The sequence below is a fragment of the Sceloporus occidentalis genome, unplaced genomic scaffold (genome assembly GCF_023333645.1).
Source record: "Sceloporus occidentalis isolate IW3139 unplaced genomic scaffold, rSceOcc1.0.p SCAF_3, whole genome shotgun sequence".
Lineage (NCBI taxonomy): Eukaryota > Metazoa > Chordata > Lepidosauria > Squamata > Phrynosomatidae > Sceloporus > Sceloporus occidentalis.
The window spans coordinates 30,920,036-30,933,665 of record NW_028316983.1 but is presented as its reverse complement, the minus strand read 5'-3'; the positions used below and the strand labels follow the sequence as shown (position 1 = coordinate 30,933,665).

At 44.7% G+C, this 13,630-nt stretch overlaps 1 protein-coding gene across 7 annotated transcripts in view; it reads right to left on the bottom strand.

Moving 5' to 3' along the window:
• The window catches only part of DBNDD2 (dysbindin domain containing 2), a 34,018-nt gene extending 31,987 nt beyond the window's left edge, over positions 1-2,031 (bottom strand). For 4 of the 7 annotated variants that reach the window (XM_089513954.1, XM_089513956.1, XM_089513955.1 and 1 more), the window contains exon 1: positions 1,804-2,031. Coding sequence is in view for 1 of the 7 variants with exons in the window: in XM_089513958.1 (XP_089370084.1) it covers positions 1,804-1,849 (46 nt within the window). In the remaining 6 variants the exon portion in view is untranslated. The remainder of the gene's footprint in view (positions 1-1,803) is intronic. The other 3 variants (XM_089513960.1, XM_089513958.1, XM_089513959.1) reach the window with 2 other exon arrangements.
• Between the last annotated feature and the right edge of the window lie 11,599 nt (positions 2,032-13,630).

Sequence of the window (13,630 nt, the reverse complement as noted above, 5' to 3'; positions counted from 1 at the left end):
CCTCCTCAATCAGTTGGTGGATGTGGATAATGTAAACGCTTCAACCCATTTCACAGAAATAAACTGAAGACAGGGAGGGAGGGAAGAAGGGAGGGGGAAACACAAGCAGGTTTGTGCCCTATCCCCCTCCCACCATCCAAACAGCTGTTCTTGAGTCCCAACCAGGGTGATGAGATGTCCTCCTTTTCCAGGACATGTCCTGCAGTCCAATCTCCTGTCCAGGAGGAATCCCTATAATGCCCTCTATTTTGAGTATCAATAAGAAGCATGAATTTTCGTTTCCATGAGTGTTTGTAGCTTTTCTTTGGTTATGTCCTCCCTTTTTCTGGAATGTCCTACATTTCGGGGTGCCTTGCCCACCTTTGCGGTTAGGACATCTAGTCACTCTGGTCCAGAGCAAGCAGATGCCCTCCTTTTCCAGGACATGTCCCACCTTCCAAACTTCTGTCCAGGAGGAAATTCATAATGTTCTCCATTTTAAGAATCACTAAGATGCATGATTTATATTTCTATGAGTGTTTTGAGCTTTTCTTTGCTCAGGTCCTCCATTTTTCTTAGAATTCCCTACATTTTGCAGTGCCTTGTCCTCTTTTGCAGTTAGGACAGGGTGACAAGATGTCCTAATCACAAAGGAGGACAAGGCCCTGCAAAATGTAGGACATACAAGAAAAATATAGGAGATGACCACATGAAACCTCAAAACTCTCATATCAATGCAAATACATTCTTCCTAGCCCTGCTCCAAATGGAAGACCTTTTGGACTTCCTCCTGGACAGGTGGTTGAAATGTAGGACAAGTCCTGGAAAAGGAGGACGTCTGGCTACCCTGAGCCAGGGTGACCAGATGTTCTCACTTTCAAGGAGGTCAAAGCACCGCAAAATGTAGGACATTCAAGAAAAGGGGGGAACATGACCAAAGAAAAGCTGCAAATCCTCATAGAAATAGAAATCAATGCTTCTTACTCCTGTTTCAAATGGAGGACCTTTTGGAATCCCTCCTGGACAGGAGACTGAAATGGAGGGCAGGTCTTGGAAAACAGAGGATAGATGTCCTACCTGCAAAGGAGGGCAAGGCACTTCGGAAAGATAGGACATTCCAGAAAAAAGGGAGGACACGGGCAAAGAAAAGCTCCAAAATCCTCATAATAGAAACAGATATCCATGCTTCTGAGTCCTGCTCCAAATGGAGGACATGATGGAATCCCTCCTGGCTAGGAGGTTGAAATGGAGGACATGTCCTGGAAAAGGAGGACGCCTAAGATGTCCCAACTCCAAATGGAGAGTATTATGGAATTCCTCCTGGGCAGAAGGTTGGAAGGTAGGACCTGTCCTGGAAAAGGAGGACGTCTGCTCGCTGTGCACCAGAGTGACTATTTTTTGCATGCACATTCTTATTTCCTTTTTCTTATATAACATAGAAATCAAATCGATCCGTCCACAAATCAACTGATTCTACTGATCTTACCTTCCTTTTTTTTTCCCCCATGGAGACGAGAGTGACTAGCTGCCCTAACTGCAAAGGAGGGCAGGGGCACCGCAAAATTGTAGGACATTCCAGAAAAGGGAGGACATGAGCCAAGATTTTTTTAAAAACTGGAAACCTTCACATCATAAAGGCAAACCTATGCTGCTTAGGGGTACTCAGAAGGTGATGGGATTCCTCCTGGACAGGAGGCTGAAAATAGAGGACTGGTCCTGGAAAAGGAGGACGTGCTTGGTTTTAACCCACCCCCTTACCGGGAGTAGATCCAGATCTGGTCCCCCTTCCCCTGATCTCAATCCCTGACCAAAGGGGAGACTTACAGGGCAGCCTCCTGCTGTGACCATGAGCTTCAGCAGGGCTGGACATGGCCTCCAGAGGGGAGTCTTCCTCTGTCCCGAAGGATCAGCCCCTCAGAGGCCAGCAGCCCTCCTTCTCCCCATCTTCTTCTTCTGCCCAGGGAGTGGTCCAGAGCCCAGACTGGCCAGGAGATGCCTCTCCCTCTCTGCCTGTCTCTCTTCTGGCTCAGATGGCAGAGGAGTCCAAGCAAAAGCAGAGCAGTACCAAGTGCTGGAACCGCAGGGGAGGAAAGGCTGTACCACTGCCAAGCTCCAGGGCTGAGCAGGAGGAGGAGGAGGAGAAGGAGGAGGGTGCGGACCACACCAGGGTGACACCCTCAAGGGCTGAGTGTGTGTGTCTCTGTGTGACACCACTGCTCCTCAAACACCTGCCTTTGGGCAGAAGCTGGATGTTTATTTTTATTTCAAAAAATAAATGAAAAATTTATCAAGAGATCACAGAATTGTAGAGTTGGAATAGACCCTAAGGGCCTCCCAGTCCAACCCTATTCTACCATGCAGGAACTCTCCATCAAAGCATCCCCGACAGATGGCCATCCAGCCTCTGTTTAAAGACCTCCAAGGAGGGAGACTCCACTACACTCCAAGGAAGGAGTGTGTTCCACTGTCGAACAGCCCTTATTGTCAGGATGGAAGTTCCTCCTAATGTTGAGGTGGAATCTCTGTTCCTGGAGCTTGCATCCATTGTTCCAGATCCTGTTCTCTGGAGAAGCAGAAAACAAGTTTGCTCCCTCCTCAAAGCTCCTTCTTTTTCCAGACATGTTCTCCATTTCAACCTTCTGTCCAGGAGGAAATTCAAAAGGCCCTCCATTTTGAGCAGAACTAGGCAGCATGGATTTCTATTTATATGGGTGCATTTAGCTTTTTTGTGGTCCTCCATTTTCCTTGACCGTCCTACATTCCATAGTGCCCTGGTGTCCTTTGGGTTGGTGTCACCCTTTGCGGTAACTCATAGTGCCCCCCCCCCCGGGTTGACCTCCTTCATTTCACAACATACAGAATTCTTAGCAACGCTCTCTTTTTTTGCACTAATTTTACTCATAAATCATACATGCATTTTTAAAGTATGCTTACAAAGAAAAGAAACAGACGGGAAGGGAAGGGAAAGTACAACATATTCCAAGTTCTCTCTGTTCCCTGCTTCTCCTTTCTGTTTCTCTTCCTTGTAACCAGACTTTTAACATGCAAATTGAAGTAGGCATATACATTGGTATAAGCTGGCCACAGTTCCAAAAATATGTTTTCTAGGATATCTGTAAAATACAGATTTATGCATAGCTAAAGCAGTAAGAGAGCCAGTGTGGTGTAACGGTTTGACTGTTAAACCAGGACATTGAGAGACCCGGGTTTGTATCCTGACTGCTCTAACCTACTGGGTGATCTTGGGCAAGTCACATCTCAGAGGAAGGCAAGCCCAAACCTCCTCTGAACAAATCTTGCCAAGAAAACCCTGTGATAGGTTTGCCTCAGGGTCACCATAAGTCAGAAACGACTTGAAGCACACAACAACAACAACAAAGCAGTAAGATCTTCAGAGTGACCGCTGAATGGTATACAGTGAGTGCTTACCTTTCCAATCTATCTCACAATGACTGATGAATCAAGTTTCAACTGCCAGTCTGCTCCATATGTGCACATGGGAATTGTAAGGATCTGCTCCTTTGCTTTAGGCAGCAAAATATCTCACCAAAGCTCTGCTTATTATTATTTGGAATAGGATAAAACAGAATAAATATAAGATTATATAGTATAAATAACACAGCCTCTAATGCACCAACAGAGAAATGAAAAAGGGTGGACTATTTAGTAGTTAGTTCTCTATCGCCTCCCAGCCTACAAGTGCTCCCAAGGCAATGAACAAATAAAAGCCAATTAAAACAACCCTGAGATAGAAATGTTTTAAAAACACATGAAAATACTATTTACAAAACTCCTAAAACCAGTCTAAAAACAATCTTGGAATTTTTGAAACAGTTTTGAAACAGCTAAAACAATAATTTCAAGACACAATGAAGATTATCGCACTGGGGTTAAAATGTTCCCCAGTGCATTCTAACGGGGGCGAGCACGGAGCGTGATGGGAACCCAATGGGGCCCAGAACGCTAGTTTACTGCCCAGTGGAACGCCACCGCCGCCGCGCATTCCCATCGGGCTCCAGGGGACGCCATTTCTGGGGACGCTTTGAAACTGTCCCCAGAAATGGTGTCCCCTGGAATCTGATGGGAACCTGATGGGAACGCTTGGCGGCAGTAGCGGCGTTCCACTGTGCAGTAAACTAGAATTCTGAGCCCCTTCGGGTTCCCGTCACGCTCCATGTTCGCCCCCGTTAGAATGCACTGGGGAACGTTTTAACCCCAGTGCGATAATCTCTGTCATGCAGTACCGTACTGTTTTGGCTGCTTGTCGGAAGCTAAAAGAGATGAGGCCAGCCTAACTTCCTTGGGTAGGGAGTTCCACAAATAAGGCTCTACAACAGAGAAAACCCTCTTGTGTGCACCCACCAACCTAACTGCAAGAGTGTTGGGGTATACAACAGGGCTTCCTCTGAAGATCTCAAATGTCTGGCAGGCCCATATGAAAGGAGGCAATCTTTCAGAAATCTTGGCTTCATGCCATTTAGGGCTTCATAGACAGCTAGCATGGTATAGTGGTTTAAGAACTGGGCTAGAACTCTGCAGACCAGGATTTGATTCCTTGCAGAGCCATGGAAACCCACTGAGTGATCTTGGACAAGTCACACACTCTAGGCCTCAGAAAACCCCTTGGTGCCTCAAGGTCACCATAAGTCTGAAACAACTTGGAGGCATACAACAAGAACAACAACAACAACAAGGCTAGTATCTTAAATTGAGTTCAAAAGCAAATTGTAAGCCAGTATAGTTCTTGTAGGATTAGTGTTATATGATGAAATTCATGGGGTCGCCATACGTCAAGAGGCAACATGTAGGCATGTATACACACACAAAGGGCACTGCTGACACCAGTTTGGCTGCTGCATTTTGCACTAGAGGCAGCTTCCAAACACTTTTCAAGGGCAGCCCCACATAGAATCATAGAATCATAGAATCATAGAATCATAGAGTTGGAAGAGACCACTAGGGCCATCCAGTCCAACCCCCTGCCATGCAGGAAATCCAATTCAAAGCATCCCTGACAGATGGCCATCCAGCCTCTGTTTAAAGACCTCCAAGGAAGGAGACTCTATCACCCTCCGAGGGAGTGCATTCCACTGTCGAACAGCCCTTACTGTCAGGAAGTTCCTCCTAATGTTCAGGTGGAATCTCTTTTCCTGTAGCTTGCATCCATTGTTCCGGGTCCTGTTCTCTGGAGCAGCAGAGAACAAGCTTGCTCCCTCTTCAATATGACATCCTTTCAAATATTTAAACAGGGCTATCATATCACCTCTTAACCTTCTTTTCTCCAGGCTAAACATCCCCAGCTCCCTAAGTCGTTCCTCATAGCGCATGGTTTCCAGACCCTTCGCCATTTTTGTCGCCCTCCTTTGGACACGCTCCAGTTTCTCAATGTCCTTTCTGAATTGTGGTGCCCAGAACTGGACACAATATTCTAGGTGGGGCCTGACCAGAGCAGAATACAGTGGCACTATTACTTCTCTTGATCTAGACACTATACTTCTATTGATGCAGCCTAAAATAGCATTGGCCTTTTTAGCTGCCGCATCACACTGTTCACTCATGTTCAACTTGTGGTCTACTTGGACTCCTAGATCCCTTTCACACGTAGTTTCATTCAGCCAGGTGTCACCCATCCTATATCTGTGCATTTTATTTTTCCGCCCTAAGTGCAATACCTTACATTTCTCTGTGTTGAATTTCATTTTGTTAGCCTTGGCCCAGCTTTCTAGTCTATTCAGGTCATTTTGAATCTTGATCCTGTCCTCTGGGGTATTAGCTATTCCCCCTAATTTGGTGTCATCTGCAAATTTGATAAGTATGCTCCCAACTCTGTCATCCAGGTCATTGATAAAGATGTTGAATAGCACTGGGCCCAGGACAGAGCCCTGTGGGACCCCACTGGTCACTTCTCTCCAGCATGAAAAGGAGCCATTGTTGAGCACCCTTTGGGTTCGGCCGGTCAACCAATTACAGATCCATTTAACAGTTCCTTTGTCTAGCCCACATTTTACAAGCTTGTTTGCAAGAATGTCATGAGAAACCTTGTCAAAGGCCTTACTGAAATCAAGATATACTATATCCACAGCATTCCCTTCATCTACCAAGCTGGTAATTTTATCAAAGAAAGAGATTAGGTTTGTCTGGCATGACTTGTTTCTCTGAAACCCATGTTGACTTTTTGTGATTATGGCATTGCCTTCTAGATGTTCACAGACTCTCTGTTTAATGATCTGCTCCAGAATCTTTCCTGGTATTGATGTCAGACTAACTGGACGATAATTGTTGGGATCCTCTTTTTTCCCCTTTTTGAAGATGGGGACAACGTTTGCCCTTCGCCAGTCTGCTGGGATCTCTCCTGTTCTCCAGGAGTTTTCAAAGATTATTGCCAATGGCTCCGATATTACATTTGCCAGTTCTTTTAATACCCTTGGATGGAGTTCATCTGGTCACGGAGACTTAAATTCATTTAGATTAACAAGGTGTTCCTCTACTATCTCTTTACTTATTCTGTGCTGAAATTCCCCTATTCTGTCCTCTGCTCCATTATCCTCAGGTTGAGCACCCTTTGCCTTTTCTGAGAAGACTGAGGCAAAGAAGGTGTTGAGTAATTCTGCCTTTTCTCTGTCTTCTGTTAGCATTTTGCCATCTTCTCCATGCAGTGACCCTACCGTTTCCTTCTTCTTCCTTTTGCTGCGGACATATCCAAAAAAGCCCTTTTTATTGTTCTTAACCTCTCTAGCAAGCCTGAGTTCATTCTGCGCTTTAGCTTTTCTGACTTTACCCCTACACATGCCTGCTATTTCTTTGAATTCCTTTTTTGTGATTTCCCCCTTTTTCCATTTCTTATACATGTTCCGTTTCAAACTTAGCTCAGTTGAAAGTTCCTTAGTCATCCATCCTGGTTTCTTGAGACACCTCCCGTTTTTCTTTCTCACTGGAACTGTTTGAAATTGTGCCTTCAGTATCTCTCTTTTGAGAAACTCCCATCCATCCTGAACTCCTTTATCTTTTAGTATTTCTGACCATGGAATCGCCCTCAATACTTCTCTAAGTTTACTGAAATTCGCTCTCCTAAAGTCTAGGATGCGTGTCTGACTATGCCTGGCTTCTTCTTTCCACTGTATTACAAACTCCAGGAGAACATGGTCACTTCCACCTAATGATCCCACCACTTGCACCTCATTAACCAAGTCATCCTTGTTGGTTAGGATCAGATCCAAAATAGCTGACCCCCTTGTTGCCTCTTCCACCTTTTGGACCATGAAATTGTCTTCCAGGCAAGTGAGGAATTTGCTAGACCTTGAGGATTTTGCTGAGTTTGACTTCCAGCAAATATCAGGATAGTTGAAGTCGCCCATCACTACTACATCTCTCCTTTCTGAGTGTGTGGTCATCTGTTCTAGAAAGGCATCATCCAATTCCTCAGTCTGACTTGGGGGTCTGTAGTAGACTCCCACTGTAACATCCTTGTTGTTTCCCTCCCCTTTGCAATACATAGAGTGTATTGCAGTAGTCTAATGGAAAGGTAACTAAGGCATGAGCCATTGGGGGTAGTTCTGTCTTCCTCAACAAAGGGTGCAGCTTGCACACCAACCGAAGCTGCACAAAGATGCTCCTGGTCACTGCAGCAACCTAATTTTCCAGGAGCAGTGCTGGGTCCAAAAAACACTCCAAGCTATAAACTTGATCATTCAGAAGTAGAGCAACCACATCGAAAACAGGCTGCGATCCCAATCCCTGGTTGGTTTTCCAGCTGACCAGTTGAACTTCTGTCTTGTCTGGATTAAGCCTAAGGGCCTTTTCTCACTGAGCTCAGAAGTAGGGTGAGTGTGCATTGGCCAGTGTGTATTCACGTTATATTGCGCTGTATTTTCACACCTGGGTCGCCTTCCAAATCGAGGGGTTGCGGAGTCGGTCCGAATCGGGGGTAATTAGTGTGATGCATATTCAGGCAAAGTGAGGCGAGTGCAGATTGGATTACCACACCAGCCCAATACAATGTGTATTGACCGATTCGCATTGGCAGCCTTGCACATGCTCTGTGGGGCTCTGAACGGGTCGCGGCCTTTTAAACTTCTGGGGTGAAGAAGGAGGTCACTGTTTTGCATGTTATATCGTGAGAATTGCTGCACACACACACACACACACATATACACAACAAAAAAGAGCGCATACGCCCAAGTTATAACGCGACAATAATAATGTAATAAAAACGCGAAATGCTTATTCCCCCCCCTCCACAAAAGGCTTCAGCCTTATCTCGGCCAATGGAAAAATCGCTCCCCAGCCCCGGCGGTTCTCCTGAAAGCAGAAAGGGCCACTGGGAGGAAATTCCAGCGCAGCATCATGGGAAATTTGTAACCCAGTGGTCTTGTGCTGGTCTTCAGGAGGATCAGCAGATTGGATTTACACACCGGCCCAAACAGCAGAGGTTTCGAACTGACCATCAATGCGGATCCCGTCAATCCACTAATTTGGCGGACTCGCCAAAACGAGGAGCCAGCTGGCTTCAGTTCAGAACCCCTGCAGAAGGAGGACACAAGGGGCCCCCATGGAAAGCAACCAGGTGTGAAAATACAGCGCGATATAACTTGAATACGCATCGGCCAATGCGCACTCACCCTACTTCTGAGCTCAAAAAATCCCAGTGTGAAAAGGACCTTTGTTCACCTCAAATTTAAACTAGTTCCTCACCCCCACTTCCTTTTTTTCAGCATGCAGTATAGATATAGATGCATGCAGCATATGTAAACCTCTGTTCTTTTATTCAATCTGTTCATAGATCCAGCAAGACTGGGAAAAAGCTGTTAACATAGCAAAGAAGGAATCCATGCTGTAATCTCTTCTGCATTTGTAAAAGAGTTGAAGAGAGGGGCTAACCTTTTACCTTCACACCTCATTACAGAGAGCACTCGGGCATGGAGGGCACATACTGCAGTAGAAATGGCAAAACCAAGGTCACTTTGCCAATGTGATTATGACACTGATGATGAATTCTTAGTGTGGCTCAAAATGTACAGGGCATTAGGGTGATACTGTAAGCAAGATTCTAAGCAGCCAAAATTTTCAGCTGTTCAGAACACTGGGAATCTATTGTTATATAATCTACCATCTAATGCCTCTCCTGTGCACAGAACTCCCATAGTAGACATCCTATTCCCAAAATGCATTTATTATGAAATGATTTGATCAGCTTTGTTCTATTATTAACTCTTCTGAAGTGCTTTTGCACACTGTGAATAATTAATTTATAGGATTTTGTGCCACAGGATATGTGGTTAGTTATGGCCACTAATTTAGCTGGTTTTCAAAAGGGATTAGACAAATGCATAAAGGAAAAGTCTATCAATGGCTTTTATTCCTCATGGCTCCATGGAATCTGCTTATCCAGAGGCCTGAGAGGGAGTTGGCCAGGCAAGTCCAGTTCCATCAGGACTAGCCTGGAAGAAGGAAGAGCCCTCCCTCCAATCCATCTGCCTTGGTCCAGGCCTTAGAGGGAGAGAAGAACCACTGGACCTCATCCCCTTTCCCTCCATCATACCCTTCTCCTTTTGTTTCGTGTCTTTTAGACTGTAAGCCTGAGGGCAGGGAACTGTCTGATTAAAAATAATATTGTAAGCTGCCCTGAGAATCATTAGGGCTGAAGGGCGGGATATAAATACCTAAATAAATAAATAAATAAATTATGCCACTAGATACTATCTGCTGAGGGTGGCATTGGACAGCATGGGAAGGCTCAGGCCTCCATACTTCCTGTGCTAAAGTTGGCAGAAGATAAACATGTTTGGGGAAAGGGAGTTCCATAGTGAAGGTGCCACTACCAAGCAAGCCTTGTCCCTGACAGTCATTTATTTACTCCTTCCCTTGCAAAAAGTGGGATCACTTCTTGGGGTATTCTGATTCCAGGCCAAATGGCCAAAGCTATTGGGAGCCAATGCCACATAGTGGTGGCAACGTCAGACCAGGAATGAGAAGACTCAGGTTCTTATTCTCACTCAGTCATAATGTTGCTGAGTCGGCTTAGCCAACATCTCTGAGCCTGACCTACTTCACAGGGATGTTGTGAGATTAAAATGCAAGAGAGGAGAACCAAGTCTGCTCTCCTAGAGAAAACACAAGACATAAAAAGCTGCTGAAATGTATTGGAAAGGACTGCCATGAGTTATATGTGATGCATTGTGAGAAGAAGCCTCTGTGAAAATGGAAGCTGCAATTGCAAACACTCCCCGGAATTCAGAATGAGCATCTCAAGGCTTGGAAGTCAGCGTGGCATAGTGGTTTGAGCATTGGACTACAACACTGAAGACCCGGCTTTGATTCCCAGCTCAGCCATTTATTATTATTATTATTATTATTATTATTATTATTATTATTATAGTTTATTTATATAGTGCTGTAGATTTACACAGCGCTGTACATACAAATAATAAAATTGATGAAAATGAAACCTGCCAATGGCATACATTCTACAAAATACATATAAAACAATAGGTAATGGTACAAGATAGAATTAGATAAAATAATCAGGCAACAATTAAAAACATCAATATCAAATATCAAATCAAATATCAGATAAATAATCACACAATGCCTTGGAACGCTTCCTTGAACAGTATGGTCTTCAACTCAGTTTTAAAACTGGTCAAAGAAATGATGACCCGTGTTCGTGGGGGAAGGAGATTCCAGGAGTGAGGGGCAGCAATTGAGAAGGGATGAATCTGGGATGGGCATTGGAGATCCTAGGCTGGGACAGCAGACCCTGACTACTAGAACAGAGGGTATGAGTGGGAATGTGAGGAGAAAGAAGTTCAGATAAATAAGGTGGGGCCAGCCCATGCAGGGCTTTAAACGTCAACAACAAAAGCTTATACTGAATATGGAAGGGGAAGGGAGCCAGTGAAGGGATGATAATAGAGGAGAAACATGGTCAAAGCGGCGAGCGGATGTAATAATGCATGCAGCTGAATGCTGGACAGAAATTAAAGGATGAAGATGAGAGAGAGGAAATCCTGCCAGAAGGAGGTTACAATAATCTAGTCAGGAGACCACTAGAGCGTGGACCAGGGTCTTGGCAGTGGAGGTCGAGAGAAATGGACAGATTTTAGCAATATTGTAAAGACAGAATCTACAGGCCTTGGCTGTGGCCTGGATCTTGGGGACAGACAGAGAAGAATAAAAAATGAAACCAAGATTGCAGGCTTCCTGGACCAGTCAAATAGAGATGTTGTCAACAGAAACAGAAAAGGAATATTGAAGGGTGGACTTAGGTGGAAAACCATGAAAACCCACTGAGTGATCTTGGCCAAGTCACACATTCTCAGCTGCAGAAAACCGCATAATAGGGTTGCCTTAGGGTTGCCATAAGTCTAAAACAACTTAGAGGCACACAACAACAACAATGTCAATGCCAGCATCTTAAATTGATCTTGGAAGCAAATTGGAAGGCAGTGCAGTTCTTGTAGGGCTGGTGTTATATGGTGACATTCATGGGGTCACCATACATCAACAGGCAACTTGTAGGCATGTACACACACACACACAAAGGGCACTGACACCAGTCTGTCTGCTGTATGTTGCACTAGATGCACCTTTGAAACACTTTTCAAGGACAGTCCTACATAGAATGTATTGCAGTGTTCTAATGGAGAGCTAACTAAGGCATGAACCACTGGGGGCAGTTCTGTCTTCCCAACAAAGGGTGCAGTTGGCACACCAACTGAAGCTGGGCAAAGATGCTCCTGGTCACTTTTCCAGGAACAGTGTTGGGTCCACGAACATCCCCAAGCTACAAACCTGATCTTTCAGAGGTAGAGCAACCCCATACAGAACAGGTTGTGATCCCGATCCCTGGTTGGTTTTTAAGACTCAGTCTATTCACCTAAAACTGGGTTCAGATCTGGACTCAGCCATGTGAACTGACTGGGTGACCTTGGGTAACTCACACTTTCTCAGCTTCAGAGGACAGCAATGGCAAACCCCCTCTGAATGAAACTTGCTGAGAAAACCCCATGATAGGTTCCCTTTAGGTTAGTTATAAATCAGAAACAACTTGAAGACACTAAGCAACAATAATCCCAAGATTTATGTTGATTCCAGAGAGCAGTTGCAGAATAAAAATCCACCCATTCACTCCTGCCTTTCTTCTGCCTGCACCATGCCTATCATTTCTACCTCTGTTGTTCAAGTGGGTTTGTGGCTGTTTCACTGGGAAAGCCAGTGGAAAGATGGACTTAACAGTTGCCAAGAAACCACTGCTTATGCTCTTCCACTGTGTCCCCAAAGCAAAACTAGACTGCCTGATGGAATTGGGGAGGGAGTGTAAGTGTGGGAGAGGAAAGATAAAGAGAAGTGAATGCTTGGATCCTCACCATGCCCATGGAAGTACTTTCCTCTCTTCATCTCCCCTGATGAGATGAAAGCTCAACAGCTAAATTCAGCTAAAAGGGATTGAGAAACTGATTTCACATTTAGTGTGCTTCCTTCCTCATTCAGATCACGTATTTTTTATTTAAAAAATAGATAAAAATATCCCCCATTTGTCTTAGCTCTAGCTCAGCTTGAGTATGAAAGGACTCAGCAGATTTTTCACACACACACACACACACACACACACACACACACACACACAGCATCCAGACATTTCCCAGAAAAAGTTACTTTTTTGGACTACAACTCAAAATATGGGAGAACAACATGATACTGTTCAGGGAGTTGTAGTATAAAAAAGTAACTTCTCCAGGCTCTGTTCCATCCCTTTCCATCATCTTAATACTAAATAGCAAACAAAGCTGTAGAACAGAAAGGGGATGGGATAACCATGCCCACCTCCAGGTGTGAGAGAGGCACATAATACTAGGGCTGGTTATACCACTAGATAGAGGAAGGAAACTGACACAAAATGTTGTAAAGATCTGCACATGCCATATGGCCTGTTGTGAATCCTCTATTGTGCAGTTGAAGATATTCCCTTATTAACTGGAGGTACAATTTACACAATTGTTTCTCCCTACCCCCCCTTTATTGGGGCAACTGCTATGGCATGTGACTTCCATCTTCTGAACATCTGTAGGATCAGTCAATTTTGACTGTCGAGACTGCCCATTTACTTGTCCAGGCCTTGGTTATTTCATGACTGGACTATTGTAATAGCATACCAGCAGGGTCGCCTTCCTGCTTTCTTACTCCTCTGGTTTTAATCCAGAACAGTGCTATCCAGGTTGTTTTAAATCTCCCCAAATACTCACATGTCTCTTCCTCTTGTAGATCCCTGCAATGGCTTCCAGTTCAGGCCAGGGCTCATTATAAGCTTTTGGTCCCAGTATTTAAGGCCCTGCGGTTTAACCTCCTCCCCATATTTGGCAGCTTGGCTAGCATGGTATGTACCATCTATGAATTTAAGATCTTCACACAAAGGATTATTGGCTGTCCCACCAAAACGTACAGCTCTGTCAAGGCTGTGAGCCTTTCAGGATCTGGCCCCGTGTTTTTGGAACAGCTTTCCTTTGCACCTCCAGCTGGAGGAGGACCTGATCTTCTTTTGCAAAGGGTTGAAGACCTTCCTCTTTGACTTGCTGGATTAAGTTGCTGAGCATGGCCGAGATGAGCAGTGACTGAGGAAGATTTTGTTTGTTTTGTTTTAGCATATTATATTATT